This window comes from Suillus plorans, assembly GCF_016647745.1.
Source record: "Suillus plorans strain S12 chromosome Unknown HD556scaffold_17, whole genome shotgun sequence".
In the NCBI taxonomy this organism is placed as follows: domain Eukaryota; kingdom Fungi; phylum Basidiomycota; class Agaricomycetes; order Boletales; family Suillaceae; genus Suillus; species Suillus plorans.
This window is the reverse complement of record NW_024537401.1, coordinates 331986-346395: the sequence shown is the minus strand read 5'-3', so window position 1 is coordinate 346395 and position 14410 is coordinate 331986. Positions and strand designations below refer to the sequence as shown.

The window sequence follows — 14410 nt, the reverse complement described above, 5'->3', positions numbered from 1 at the left end:
TCTTTATCGCATGTTTCATTTCGGGTGGTCTGACTTTGGAGTCAAAAAAATTAAGGTCGCGTATACTAGCATGAAATGGGAAATGATCATCAAAAGCTCTTGGCGAAATACACGTAAGTACAACAATGCAACGATTAGAATAAGATAAGACTGCAAAAGCAAGGCCGACATATAGCAAGGAACCGTAGTTCTATAACCTTCATTGCATGCCTCGAGATGCCAGGCGCAATCCCTCATGAACAGCAACAGCTTCCTCAACCCAAGGTAGCCTGAAGAAATCACTCCTACGCAACTCCTCCGCGCGAATAGTGGCACCTTCACTCGGTCCGCTCCCAAGCACACTTTCCAAGTCGCGAGACTGTGATGCCAGCCACGTTTGTATGAAATTAGCTGGATCTCTGGCGAAACTTTGAAGGAATTGCCGCTTCGTGTGCGAGTTATGCAGTGATTGTGATAGCAGCGCAATCTACATTTTTAGGTGTTAGAGAAGGGGTCGGATCAGAGGGAGTGGACATATTACTTCATCATCCAACTTGGTGAGGTCGGACGTGCTGTCTTTACTTGATTGTACTGTCACCATGATGCGGTTCTTCAAACTCGTGTCCTCCATCTTGACTTCGACATCCCAGGCAGAAGGGCGCTCTGGGGGTATCTGTGCTGGGTTGATGGTGTAATAGATAATTACAGGGTCTGGAGGCATCAAATATCGATTGACTAGCTCTGGCAGTTGGTGGAACATAATGCCTTCTCCGCCAAAGATCTGCAACGATGAACTTCATATGATAGTAAAGAGTCAATGTAATCAGCGTACCGGTCTCAGATAATCGTCAGCGCGTATTCTTCGGCGATCTGTTTTGTCTTGCAGGCCATGTATTTTGATGTAGTTCCACATGGCCTGAATTATGCCAATGCGACTCTCCTCTTTGATTCCCAAGACGTTGCCTAGGGACTATCATCAGGTCGAGAATTGAAGTCGAGATGCACGAGACGTACCCAGGTCTGATGCCACTTTATACCGCTCTGGTGTCTGCTCGAGATATACTATGATGCGCACTTTCGTCGGCTGGTCCCCAGTTCGCCTTACGGTAAACCCATCGAGAGGCTGCTGAATAGTCGGACCTCGAGGCCACTGAAACAACGAATTAAAATAAGATGACCACGTCATATCAACTGAGCCCGCTTACCTCGATGACATTCCCATCTGGATACAAAGTCGGGTCACGGTCAAGCTCAACGATCATTCGTTTGATGAGAGTGGAGAATTTTGGAGGAGAAACCCTGTCCCGCGCACGTTGGTTGGGAAGCTTTACGGGCGTTAGAGCAATGCGTTCATCCGCTGAAATAAACGTACCTCTAATAGTCGCCCCTCAACCTTCAGAGACCAGGCTGGAATTCCCTGCCCCGTCTCAAAGTTCACGCCCTCGGCACCAGCTTCGCCAGCTTGCCACAGCTGCCCAGAGACCGTATGGCTCAAAAATAGCCGCAGTGTGCGCGCAGTCTGATAATCTGTTAGTACCAATCATATATTGCAAGCATGTGAAACCTACAGTCGGATTGCGCGCCAATGCGTCTTGGACTTCTACCTTTTTCCGGTTCATTGTCCAGTCGAGCCTCTTTTCCATCTCTAGCAAGCTTCGGTACATGTGTGAGTCCTCAGCGAACTCTGGAAGCTGCGCAAGAGCATTTGGGACGGATTTATCTGTGATTTTGCGTCTCCTAAGGATTTTTTCAGTATGTTGAGCATAAGGATTTATGAACTTCATCGTACTTAGCAGCTTTTACCCCGTCCATGGCGTACGAGTCCGACGCTTGCCTAGCACAGTAGTACGGTAATGATTTGGCAAAGTTTTGCTTATGTAATGTTTGATTCGATTATCGTGGGAGTCAGCCAATTCCAGAACATTTCGATCCTAGGGTATGATACCGACCGTCCGACCCTATCCAGCAGCATTCGCCCCGGATATGACTCAGCGTGACATCTACAAATAAACAATACCAAGCACACCACCTTGAACTACGTCACTCTTTCCCCGCCCCCGCCCTCGCCCTTTGTGTCGTGGTGAATGTTGGAGGTGGGCCAGTAGGAGCTGATGATGCAGCAACTGCAGCACCTCAAGGGTTGATGGTATTGGCGTAGTCATTGAGTGCGGTGCAGGGAGGTAAGCATGTAGCGGCGCTGTTAGGTAGCGGCTTGGCTAAATGTAGTAATATCCCTGACGTTGTGCGCAAGGTGGCTGACAGCGAGGACGTGTGGGAAACAGCGAGCTTAATACATGATTATTGAATGTAGTATATTTTACTATATTATGTGTTGTTATTGATGCGTGGGAATGATTATTATTATGCTGGCGCGGATGCGGTCGGACGGTCGGATATCCCAGATCGAGATGTCCTCGCCAATTCAAAGTCGTTTGTGCAACGGATCTCAGTGTGCGCGTTCAGGCCGTTTTCTTTTTTTTTGTTTTTGCAAAAAGGTCTTGTTGATCTTTTGCTACTATGGTGCAAAATGGACGCTAAGTCACATGCACATCTCGAAGACGTGCCACGGCTACGTTGAAGACATATATAGTCCTAATTAGAAATATTGCTCCGGTGCTCTATCCAATCTACGGTGTATCAACAACAGCTTGATTACCCTCCCACTTTCAAACCTCGCCTCGACTACGCGCTTCCGCAAGACTCAACTCAATCGCAAATTTCAAATCCGCGTCCATTTCATCTAAATCTGGGGTAGCCCGGAGCTCTTCCTCAGACTGCCTATCATTATTTTCTGTGCTTGCAGAAGACGTGCGCAAGATAGGTGTTCCAACATTTGGGGATGAAGGCGGCGACCGTAAGGGTGTACTCCACGCCGAACGATTGTGTTCTAGGCTGCTGGTCGACGAGGAAATGCTAGAGCTGGTCGAGGGAAAGCGTTCGAAAGAGCACGACGGGCTGCGAGCCACGTCCGGTAAAGACCTTGTACTCGTCGAAGAACCTGGCAGGGATGCAGGTATCCTGAGTGGGCTTATGGTGATGCCGGCTTCCATAGGTTCCGGGACGAAGACAGGAGACACCTGTACTTTCTCATCCGTCATAGGACGTGCGGCACGTGGATAGGTGCGAGAATGGCGATCGTACAGAAGACTTGGGAAAGACTGGTTCGAAGCAGGTAGTGCAGAACCATGGCTTGTTAAAGAACTTGAAGCGACTGGCAAGAACGTTTCGTCTTCAAAGTCACCCTCGAAGACGCCTTCATCGATGGTATGGGAAACTCGGCGATGCTCTTCTTCCTCGCGGGAGAGCATCAGTACATATTCTATTGCCTCTGACTCCGACAGTCCAAGCACGTTCAAAGTGGAACGTTGCTCGCGTTCTCGCCCCATGGTACGTCAAGCATAAGCATTCTCCTGTTCCAGTTCGCGTTTGGATTCTTTGATAACCTTGTGCAAATCGTATCGCTCTGCAACATTTGATCAGTCGAGAATCTACAAAGTATGGAACGTGCATACGTTGTCCTTTGGAAATTGGGTTCCTATTCGCACGAGCATGTTTGCTTTTGTGCGGAGCTTCGCGGTGGTGTACTTGTCCCACCTTCCATGACATCACCCTATTGTCAGCGATAATGACCAAAAGTTCCTGTTCAATCACAATCCTGCTGACGCCTCCAAATTCGCGACCCGGTGCAGCACGCGGGACTGGGGACGAAAAGAGCCTAAGAGGCTCCAAGGTGAGCGCGTCCCATACGGTCGTTGTACCGCGTGCAGAGCCTGTGGCAAGAACAACCGAGCTCCAAGCAAGCGCAGTCACGGCACCATCTTCGTGAGCCTCGAATCTGCGAGCAGGTACGACGGGAGAAGATGTTTGCGGAGTGTCCCAATCGTAAATGCCAACGAAACCTTGCAGATCACCAGTGATGATAAAACTGTAATCATCTGGCTGAGCTGCAAAGAAAGATTCGACGATGGAGTTGTATCCGAATGAAGGATCACCAAATGCGGTGGTTTCCGACACGATAGAAGAACGGGTGATCGGAGTACCTGATGAGTAGCGCTGCCGTCGTCTGTGAGTGACGACGAACACACAGCACAGTTGGCCGAGGTTTGGGTATGAATATATCCTGGGGAGATGACTGTGCCTTTGGAATGGGCGAGACGATGCGATGTTGTGCAAACGATGCCGGGCTGGAAAAGTCATCCGAATAGACTTGTCGAGACGATGTCCATAAAAGAATGTCTCCGCTATGCAAAGCACCCGCGATGATGCAGTCTGCAAGAGCAGAGGACACCTTAAGGAATGGGTCAACCACAAGCGATTAAAGCTGCTTGTCGCTAGACCACAAGCACACAACCGTCTTAGTATCCCACAACTTGACTTGCCCGTCAGCACCTCCGGAAACAAACCGGCTAACAACAGGATCCAACGCAATTTCGTTCACGGCGCCGTCGTGGTGATCTTCGAATCAGAGTCAAGAGTAAGCTCCATCATGCCAATAATTCCGCTCATGGGCGTCCTATGAGACATTGAGCAGAATGTCGAGATGAGAAGTGAGAACAGTGTTACCTGATTTTGTGCGACATGTTTGCTAGGAATTCAGATTTACTCCTGTTCGCCAGCTCAGCTGCCTCGCTCGCAGCGGTATTTTCCTGGATGCTGTCACGTAGATTGAATACCATCTGATTGATCTGTGTTTTCAAAGAGTCCATCTCTCCGCTGGCCTCAACAGCGATGAAACGAGTGAAATCTCCGTCCATAGCAGCTGCCGAGATCTGGGCAAATCCACGTACTTGTGCGGTCAAGTTACCGGCCATAGTGTTGACGGACATCCTACAACGATGTCAACACCCATTTCCACGGATCATGTCCCTTACTTACGTGATTTCTTGCCAGATACCCTGGATGTTGCCCACCTCAGCCTGGACACCCAATTTACCCTCTGTACCGACTTCGAATGCGACCTTCTTGACTTCCTTGGCGAAGATTACCAATTGAGCAATCATGTCGTTGATAGTGTTGACTGGGCTTAGCATCTCTCCGGACACAGAGACACCAGTGATTTGTTGAGTCAAGTCTCCACGGGCGACAGCAGTCTGACGACAAGCTCAACATAAGGACTGGGTCAGGGTAAGCAACGCTCACGGTCGCGACAGCAATAGTTCGGACTTGTAAGGTCAACTACAATGCCGAACAATCAGCGTAAGGGGCATCAAAGATGGAACGGACCTACGTTAGCAGCTATGACATTCACGTTGTCCGTCAAGTCCTATTTGAGATAAGTATCGATTCACAAGTCTGTGCAACGTACTCACCTTCCATGTACCACCGATGTCGCAGAGCTTCGTGTATCTGACGCGCTGACCACTTCCACCTGTAACGTGATCTTCTTGCCAAGCTCAGAAAGAGGATGTCACTGCTGCGGATACCCGCTCGCGTTCCTCGCGCTCAAGGCGACTCTTCTCTTCTGCTGCGGTCTCGTGTGGCTGTCCATATAGATTATCAAATGGTGAGTTTCCCGGGAGACCACCACTGCGTGGTCCCGCAGCATCTGAGGCACGGCGTATGTCACGAAGAGAGCCGCTAGCAGGGCCTGGACCAGATGCACTCGCAAGTACGGGAACACCAGTTTCAGCCACCATAGGTGCATCTACCGGGATTACGATGGGAGGAAGCGAGTGATCCCCCGGAATTGGTGCAGGAGATAGATTGAGTGTCCTCGGGTCAATAGGAGGAGGAGAGTGCGACGCGTCTCCGAACTTTTCTGCGGCTTGAGGTGGAGGTGTGATCGGCACACCTGGATGACCGATATGTGAGTGAAAAAACATGAACATACAAGCACCCGCCTGAGGCAGGCGCAAGTAGAACCAGAGCTGCCTCCGCCTGAGGCAGAAGTGGTCAACTGTGGGTAGGTATTTACGGAAGCAAATTGAACGAAGTGTTTAAGGACACCTCGTGTATTGTGTGAGGCCCTCGACCATCTAGGCGCGATATAAATTGCACAGCTTTATCAAGAACCCTTAATCTTCGACGGATAGGTCCGGAGGGCTTGTTGCTGGTGCACTGCTGCATGGAGTTGGTAAGCAAACGATGAACACGAGGCACATAAGAATGGAGCGTTATACTTGCAGTCATTGTCCATATACCCGTAAAGTGACCCATGCCGTACCGTCAAGGATTTTGAGCAAGCCGTATGTCATGCGGTACGATATGGGTGGTACGGGCCGTATACACATTCTAGTACATCTTATGGTAAAACATGTTACTCCCGAACATTGGCGTCCGCGCTAGCTTCCAAGCCGCGCTTTGTGTATCGCCTCAAGTCCGGAGCTGAACAAGTCATACATAGCATACAGAATGACTTCTGCGGGATCACAGAGGACGCACGGAGACCTCCAGCCATAGCAGGGCTCTCCCCCGCAGAAGATGAAAACTGAGTTTGCGAGAAACGATGACAAACAACGTTCGAATTTTCCATTTACACTCACATAAGCTCGAACTTGAACACGAAATCACGTGATAAGAACTGAAGTATACTGACACCCGAACGTCACGATTCCCGCTCTAGAGTCATCTGCTATGTCCTATTTTCAGGAAATTCTGTATGGATAATTTAGCTAGTCACGTATATCCGTCTTGAACAGGTGAGGGCCTGAAAACTCATCTTTAGATCTCGCTAATGTGGCTACATGAACGTTTTTACCATTAGCCAAACTCCTGGGCGTGAACGCGCTAGTTGGCACGTTCACTGGTCTTGGGATGGGCATTCTCACTGTCGACTGGTCCATGATCTCGTGCATCAGAAATCCCTTGGGGACGCCTTGGTGGTCTGAAGCCAACACGGCCGCTGCCCTTGTGATTTGTTTCTGGATCATTACGCCGATCATCTACTGTGTGTTCTCTCCCCCTTTCATTGTGTAAATGTACTTACAGTGTCTCGCAGTCACCAACACTTGGTTTACCACACACTTACCAATCTCGTCCTACTTGACCTTCGACAACACTGGATTGCCCTATGACGCTGCTCAGGTGGTCGCCAATGCTTCTTTCAACGTCGCGCAGTACGAGGCTTACTCGCCCGTCTTCATGACGGCAACCATGGCTATTGTATATGGTGTCTAACTTGTATTTGTAAGTATAACTCAGTGTAATCATACACTGTAATCTCAGTGTACCCGTTGCTCGTTACAGCAAGTCACCATCTCTCTACACTTTCGGTGTGCCTGTCCATTTCATTTCGGACTAGCACTCATTTACACATTTTCTCAGTTCCATACATTTCGGCACACGACCTGTAGATGCATCCCAACCAATTGAACGACAGTCCCGACACTGGAATTTCAACTTCAAGTTGTTTTCCGGAGGTCATCCCATGCGCACCGTCGATGTACTTCTTGCTCAAGATGAAGTTGTGAGTGACTTATCATCCCTCCAATTTCGTTCCATCAAAATACACTGCAGAGACATGGCTAGACGTGTGACACGATCACACTCAGTTCAACTCTCGTTTCCCTGCACCTGTGTCTAACTCCTCTCATAATCAATATTCGCCGCCGTGACTATCACCCACACACTCGGATCCATCTCTCCTCGTGCACTTCCTTTCCCTTGTGCTACTATCCTTGGATCCTCAAGGATGGTGTATATTCAACCGAACTTGAGAAGTCCCTCCTCGGTGCAGATGTTAATCGCATTGTCAATCACCTGTCTTTTGGTTGGTATGAGTCTTTGTTCCAGTCATACATGGCGAAAAAGGTATGATACATGAACGCCTCGAGTCGAGCGATACTGACTTTATCCGGTGCCATCTTCTTCAAGCTGGTCAAAGTTGTGTCGTCCATGGGCGAACAATCGATGGGGAAGAGCTTTTCCTTGAACCATCTTGTGGATACGTTATTCGCGGGATCGGCCATGTGTATGACAGAAGGGGTTTGGATGTCAGTAACTCCGACTAAAGATGCTCTTATTGTTGCTTTGGATTTTGAAGGTATGTCGAATTAAACCATCAGTGGACGTTTCACATTGATATCATTCTTTGATAGGTGTTCATAGTATTGAGCGTTCTGCTCAAGAAGATACATTGCTCATGCTATTCAATACTGCGATCTCTAACTTGGTTTGCTGCCCGCTGTATGTTTCTTATGGTTGCCTGATATCGTTTACGTAGGTGCTATTCCGGAACAACTTCGCCCTGAGCCGAGACATCACAGGCTTATTCCAGTCGTTCCAATCAAGCTCGACCGTCCTCGACCCAGCATCTAACCCGAGTCTATTTCAATCAACGTTGGTGATCATAATTAAAATACTTTCCCATCTCTTGAAATTTGTTTTTTATGTGTTTTGACATATCAACTTCTAGGATGTCGTGGATTTGGACAAAGCAGAAATCACTAGAGAGTACGCTCCAGACAGTGTCCCCATGAATGCATACTCAAATCGTCACTCAGGTTCGCCCTCAAGTTTCAGCAGATAGTTCAAGATGAACAAGAGGCCAACTTCATTTCTCGCCTTCACGCTGGGCAGTTGAATATCATCCCTTGGTATGTGAGATGTCTCGCATGGTCTCATTGGTTGATTGTTCCATGCAGGCCGGTAATTGAGTCGCAGGAATTCTATAAGTTGTTCCCAACTCTCAAACGTCGACTGGATAAACAAAAATTGACGCATCATACAGCAGGAGAATTCCTTCATGTCACGTGCGTACTCTTAAAGAATCCATAGTTCAGTTGATCAACAACACACCGCAGAATCGATGGCCTCGCATCGATGTACCAAGTCGATACCACCAGGCCTGGGATTAGATGGGCCAGTGATGCCTTTCAAGTTTACCTCCGGAATCATGCTCAAATTCTTGCGCCGTACTTACAAGCAACACCAGTGGTGCGAGATGAGTTCCTGCGCTACACAATGCCCCGCATTCGATGACAAGCAGTTCATGTGAGTGTTCTGCGCGCCTTCACCCAAACGGCTCAGTATGTCAGTCACCCCGATTGTAGGCATCACACCTTTGTAGTGATTGACTTGGATTCTGGATCCCATGTCGTCTTCGCAAATCGCACCAGGGCGAAGTTGGGGGAAATGCTGTGGGAGGAGGTGCTTCTCAACGCGCAAAAGGTATGATTTCGTGGCCCATGTTGACTTTGGCAATGCATACATAGGCTACCGAACTCAATCCTTCGAAATGTAGTTACTCTGTCGAAGACATTAACTGAATGCACATCGCCAAAGCTTGCTCCCAAAAATGCCTCCTGCTGTGAATGGTCCCGTCATCGATAAACTGTGCCAAGTAAGCATGTAGGTGAGCAAGTTGTTCAGAAGACAATGGACGGTCGGGCTCGTCCACTTCAATAAGATTGAGGGTCTCTGGAACGTAGGCCACAAAGGGGTTGTTGCCAAGAGGGTCTGGTTGGTTGACCATGTCATGATGTGAGCGAATACCATGGTTATCTACACCATCCCAATCGATCCCATACTCAACAACAGCTTCGTCACTTTGAAGGGTGTCCTCTGGAGGATGAAATGTAGGTGCCACCTCAAATCCACGCGCACCATGCTGCAGCATACTGAGGAAACGCATTTCGTGGAGGCTTGACATGCCATGGTCATAGGTACTCATCCTATGATGGTTCCATGCCTCAGCCCAGCCATGAATCTCGCGTCCCAGGACATCAAGGAATAAATGATGAAGCAGCCATATGTGGTGCGCATTGTCGACATTGAGCCCACTGCTGACTTCCAGATCTTGAAAAAAAAGTTTCCACTTGGAGCCGATTCCGTTGGTCAAATCCACCCATAGGCGCTCAATACGTATATTATGGACACTTCTAAAGGGTGCATTAGGAGCGCTCAGACAAGTGTTCTAAAAAGAGCAAGCATACCGCCCCCATATATATGATCCTCGTCCAGGCCCTCGTGAAGCCTCCATAAATCTAGCAACTTCTACATTTTCGACTCCATCATGCGCCTCCCACGTAGTGGTTTTGCATCGAGTACGTATGCACTTTCATGCAAAGCAGGTCGAGATGACTAACGTTAGTGGCATTCGCAGTGGCGGCGCCAATGAGATTGCGTCTTGCATGGAACAATATATTTGCAAGAAAAGCAACAACGCTATCACTTTCAACTCCGGAGTGACATCCATTGGAGTTAAGAAGGATAACACTGACATGGACATTGTTACAGACAACAAGGATCATCACGAATTCTCGCATGTCATCTCTACTATCTCCTTACCTGTTCTCCGCACCGTCAAGCTAATCTCTCCCCATGCCGTTGAATGCTCCGCGAACGTTGAACTATGGTCCTTCCGTTAAGATTGGAATGCTGTTCAGAACTGCATGGTGGACGACTGGGACGGATTTGAGCGGAGATCCTCTGAATATAGTTGGAAGACAGATGTACACCAACAGGCCTTTGTGCACTGCCGTTTACCCTTCCTTTGGAAGTGTCCAAGCCGGGACGACAACTACGCTTATTGCCAGCTATTGCTGGACGGAGGATCTTACTAAACGATTTGTAGTCTTGCACTCACATTCACGTCTCGCAGCTAGACATCTACGCTCAGGTCTATGGTGCTATTCTTCGTTCATGATTGGGACTCCAGTTGCAGGATGAGTGTGATCAAATTTGGCTCCGTGTACACTTACTCGTGTGTTCTATCTAGGACCTAGGTCACCGACTGCGTTTGGACCGCAAATACGGTCGAAGTCCTCTCGAAGTCCTCCGGCGGTACGCTACATTAGCCAGGCACCGAGGTAGGATGGTCCTAGACAGAGCAGCTGGCGCGAGCGGGTGTACTAGTGCGGGCGTGTAGCAGCTTTTTTTGTTGCTTTTGTAGCAGTTCAAATGCATTGAATTTTCCGTTGATTTCAAGTTGCGTCAATACATTCTGAGAACCAACGGATGCAAGTCATCTATTCAAATCTACGGAAATCCAACTACTCAATATTCCGTAGACCGGCGTCAATCAACGTCGCTATCAGTCGTCTGAGTACCGACGGAACGCGTCATTTGTCGACGCTCATGTACGGATATCCAGCTGTTCAGATTCCATCGATTTCCGTCATTCTCCGTGCGAGGGCATCTGTGCGATTCTTACTGTGGGTACCAATCCCCGACTCCGCAAGAAGACACTAAGACAAAATATGATTCGCAGATACTTGTAAGACAACGATGTTGGTCATTTATACAGTTTCAAGCTAAGACAACTCGAAGGCATACACTTCTCAACAGAGGGAGCTTCACGAGAGGAAAGCTCGCGCAAGACAACACAATGACAGTAACCTGCATCTAAGCGCCTGACTGCTCGATCAGATGCGATGGGATACATTCTGGAAGCTGTGGAGACAAGAGTCGGACACATGAATGCACCGAGGCAAACAGCCTCGTGTCCTGGCGTCTATGAAACTGAGGCAGATTGACGCAGTGAAGTAGCATAAAATACACAATAGACACACCTGTAGATCTGAAAGAAAGTCATCCACAATCCCTCCAAAGTCCAACACTATCAACCTCCAGTAAAATGTAGGAGCCAACGAGACGCCACTTTGATTCCGATCGTGATTCGTGACATACATGTTGTTGTCTGAAAGCCTTCAGCAGAGAAATACCTCTGAGTAACTCGACAAAGCCAGATAAGATAGGCTACCGGGAATTAGACACCGTACGATGAAGATCTCTGCCAGTCTTCGGATAACTGAGAGCTAGCAGGCGGTAGAAGAAACCTATGACCACAGTAGGGATAAGGGAAAAACTAGGAAGTCAATGTGTGAGCATATGATTTGTTAAGACTCGAGATGTGAGTGCATGAGCAGTGACCTACACAAGAGTGATTCTATTTTTGATGCGGGAGCGGCTGACTATGTGACTGTGCCAGACGGGCTTAGGGTTAGGGTTGGTCGGATCTCAAAGTTCAAAATCCGGTTAGTTATGGAAAGCCGGACACTCGTGCTCAAATCTCAACGAAAAATTTCCTAGTATAGTAATTGGACCTCGACCACCGTTCTAGTGTATTTGGTTGTGTTGATCAGTGCAAACCTATTTACTTGTTTGAATCTAAGTCGAGCATATCATGATGAAAACTGAAGGAAAACAAGATGTCATCTAAGCTACTTCGCCCCCAAACTCCTCGAGTTCAAACCCTGGCCATTTGCAAAAGTGGTTGCAAATGTGGCGAGTCTCAAATTCACTGACGGCTTTCTCGATGTTGCCCCCCCCAAACATATCTTTCTGCTCGCTAACTGAAGGATGCGTCATAATCTGTGGGTCGGTCAACAGCTTGTCGTTGCCTGTTTGATTCTAATGTAAGAATTGCTGATGCGCAACCATGTAAAGTACATACCTTGATAATCGGAGATGAAGACGAGCCCACCTGTCTTTGCATACTGCACATGTTGTGTGAAGGCAAGAAACAATGCGAAGTCATACCCGGATTCATCTGGATCAAGTAACGGGTTGGGATCCATGTTGTGAATATACTTGACGAAATCCTCGTCTCTGCCATCGATAACTTCCTCGAGAAGAAAACATGCACGTGCCGATGTAACCTTGGATGCAGGCTTGCTATTATCTTGATAGTAAGATAGTGCGAGACCGGCTTCAACAAAGCGGACACGGGGAATATCGAATGGTAAAGGATCGGAAGCGCCTGCCACAGCACGGTCAATAAAGTCGTAGACGAGACCCAACAGAGCCTTAGCCCAGTATAGGACGTTTGCCTCCCTAAATAATTTGGCCGACTCATCCTTGGGCGCAAAGCGTCCAATTTTGAACTCCATATTGGCCGGCATGCCTTTAGGATATACCTTCTGGAATGGACGTTTCACAACAATGTCATGGCGTGCCCTGGACCCAAGACCTGAGGTAGGAGGCGACATCAATGTCAACCATCCGGCATGCGCAGTTTTGAATCCGCCCATGCCAATGCGTCCCTCGAGGGACGTGTCAACCGTAACATAGCCCACTGATGAATCGGCATTGTCCACAGAAAATGCATGGTACCGAGTACACCTCAAGAGGTCGTTGAGTTGTCGAGTGGGGATTGCATAAAAATGAATGTTTTCGGTCTGAAACTTAGAGACTTACATCTTGGTGAGCATGTTGAACACATACACCAGCAAACGATGACGTACCCTGCTGCATATCCAAATCGGCACCTCCGCCAATCTGCAGGGCCGTCTTGAGGTCATTGCGATCAGGAGAGCAAAGAAGTGCTGGAGAGGGATTACGAGGCGTTTTGCGAGGAGGTCGAGGAGGTGAAATGCTACTAGAGGTGGAACTTATTGCACGTTCATGAGTCCGCTTGATAGATGAACCACTGGCAGTGGTAACTGGTGCATTGGCGAGTGAAGGGACTGGGGTAGTAGCGGCCGGCGCTAACTCAGAATCGAATGGGGGGTCATCAAAAGGTGGGTCGTCAAACGGTGGGTCGTCAAACGGTGGGTTGTCAAATGGTGGGTTGTCAAATGGCGGGTCATCCGTGTGTGATTCCACTGAGTCGGCAAACAGTGGTGCCCTGTGCTTGCCCTTAGCACGGTGGCTTGAGTGTTTGATTGCCTGTACCATTCAGTGTAAGTTAGTATAGGTAACAATCATACAACAAATAAACGTACCAATTCATTTGCTTCTTGCCAATCTTCAAATTCGGTCCATTGAGCCTCTGGCACAACTACCATAAGGCTAAATTGTTTCGTCTTGAATATCGGGGCCTTCGTTGGACCTTTGCGGGCAGGCTGAAGACACTGAGAGTAGAAATAAGGGATTGATGGCTGGTGCGTCGCGAGATCAACCCATTTTAAGTCTCGCACAATGAATTCATGATCGCGCCAAGAAAAGGCGCCGCTAAATGCACGTAGCTTCGGCAGAGCAGTCTCCAAAGCCAAGCTGATGAGGCTTGGGGCGTCAATTTGGGCGTCAATATCCTTCTTGCCCTCGCAGATATTCTAAATGGAATGTGCCGGTTCAGCCAGGTATTGAAGGGAGTGCACAGGAAAGGACATACCCCAATTAATATACCTCTTGCTTTCTTACGCCCCCCTGCTTCATGAACAGCAGAGATCTCCAGTGAAATCGTTTCAGCCATTGCGCCACCGGGAGTAGCATACGCAAGTTTTGACCATTTCTGATGCTCAGTCGAATACGATCGATGGTGAGCTGAATACCCAATGGGACCCGTAAACCGCGATGGTACAGGTGAGGCTGCCGGCCCCTGCCAAGACGTAGGAATAGAGATATCAGGCCCAGTAATTGTACGGCTGCGATGTGAAGGGACAGGTGGTGGGCCCATAGTACCATTCGTCCAGTCGGTGATTGCAACGACGCGTGGCGGATTCACACTTACTGTCGGCCATGGTCAAATTGAGTTCATCAAGTAAGAGCAAGCGACTTACATTTACGTTGGGCAGCATTCACTGACTTCCGAATGATCTGAGGGTCAGGC

At 48.6% G+C, this 14410-nt stretch overlaps 9 protein-coding genes across 9 annotated transcripts; 3 read left to right on the top strand and 6 right to left on the bottom strand.

Moving 5' to 3' along the window:
* Positions 1–2: 2 nt before the first annotated feature.
* Positions 3–1885, bottom strand: HD556DRAFT_267725 (SWI/SNF complex 60 kDa subunit). Its single transcript, XM_041310075.1, has 8 exons — positions 1769–1885; positions 1548–1716; positions 1352–1498; positions 1185–1304; positions 994–1129; positions 812–942; positions 521–760; positions 3–466 (listed from the first exon to the last, which is right to left on the bottom strand). Exons 1-8 carry the CDS (start codon positions 1789–1791, stop codon positions 200–202), a joined length of 1233 nt encoding a protein of 410 aa, XP_041162288.1. The 5' UTR covers positions 1792–1885; the 3' UTR covers positions 3–199.
* Positions 1886–2442: 557 nt separating this feature from the next.
* On the bottom strand, positions 2443–3287 carry HD556DRAFT_1466155 (uncharacterized protein; the record flags this gene model as incomplete). Its single annotated transcript, XM_041308365.1, has 1 exon — positions 2443–3287. One exon carries the CDS (start codon positions 3285–3287, stop codon positions 2646–2648), a length of 642 nt encoding a protein of 213 aa, XP_041162287.1. The 3' UTR covers positions 2443–2645.
* A 1126-nt stretch (positions 3288–4413) lies between these two features.
* Positions 4414–5306, bottom strand: HD556DRAFT_1233881 (nonidentical kinase-1; the record flags this gene model as incomplete). Its single annotated transcript, XM_041297629.1, has 6 exons — positions 4414–4492; positions 4543–4806; positions 4855–5069; positions 5119–5154; positions 5207–5242; positions 5289–5306. Coding segments are annotated over 6 exons (648 nt in total), but the record flags the coding sequence as incomplete, so codon positions are not given.
* Positions 5292–5895, bottom strand: HD556DRAFT_1357945 (uncharacterized protein). Its single transcript, XM_041302531.1, has one exon. It carries the CDS (start codon positions 5805–5807, stop codon positions 5373–5375), a length of 435 nt encoding a protein of 144 aa, XP_041162285.1. The 5' UTR covers positions 5808–5895; the 3' UTR covers positions 5292–5372.
* Positions 5896–6475: 580 nt separating this feature from the next.
* Positions 6476–7295, top strand: HD556DRAFT_1357943 (OPT oligopeptide transporter protein-domain-containing protein). Its single transcript, XM_041302530.1, has 5 exons — positions 6476–6617; positions 6683–6865; positions 6917–7104; positions 7165–7190; positions 7243–7295. The coding sequence occupies exons 2-3, from the start codon at positions 6733–6735 to the stop codon at positions 7093–7095; spliced, it is 312 nt and encodes a 103-aa protein (XP_041162284.1). The 5' UTR covers positions 6476–6617; positions 6683–6732; the 3' UTR covers positions 7096–7104; positions 7165–7190; positions 7243–7295.
* Positions 7296–7602: 307 nt separating this feature from the next.
* HD556DRAFT_1233716 (uncharacterized protein) lies at positions 7603–8694 on the top strand (the record flags this gene model as incomplete). The annotated part of the gene is made up of 7 exons (XM_041297617.1): positions 7603–7728; positions 7792–7960; positions 8016–8089; positions 8141–8299; positions 8333–8370; positions 8421–8513; positions 8562–8694. Coding segments are annotated over 7 exons (792 nt in total), but the record flags the coding sequence as incomplete, so codon positions are not given.
* A 466-nt stretch (positions 8695–9160) lies between these two features.
* HD556DRAFT_1233925 (uncharacterized protein) lies at positions 9161–9898 on the bottom strand (the record flags this gene model as incomplete). The annotated part of the gene is made up of 2 exons (XM_041297632.1): positions 9161–9797; positions 9852–9898. The coding sequence occupies 2 exons, from the start codon at positions 9896–9898 to the stop codon at positions 9161–9163; spliced, it is 684 nt and encodes a 227-aa protein (XP_041162282.1).
* A 33-nt stretch (positions 9899–9931) lies between these two features.
* HD556DRAFT_1441184 (uncharacterized protein) lies at positions 9932–10286 on the top strand (the record flags this gene model as incomplete). Its single annotated transcript, XM_041306251.1, has 2 exons — positions 9932–9966; positions 10022–10286. The coding sequence occupies 2 exons, from the start codon at positions 9932–9934 to the stop codon at positions 10284–10286; spliced, it is 300 nt and encodes a 99-aa protein (XP_041162281.1).
* A 1747-nt stretch (positions 10287–12033) lies between these two features.
* Positions 12034–12896, bottom strand: HD556DRAFT_1466134 (uncharacterized protein). The gene is made up of 2 exons (XM_041308364.1): positions 12314–12896; positions 12034–12260 (listed from the first exon to the last, which is right to left on the bottom strand). The coding sequence occupies exons 1-2, from the start codon at positions 12888–12890 to the stop codon at positions 12076–12078; spliced, it is 762 nt and encodes a 253-aa protein (XP_041162280.1). The 5' UTR covers positions 12891–12896; the 3' UTR covers positions 12034–12075.
* Between the last annotated feature and the right edge of the window lie 1514 nt (positions 12897–14410).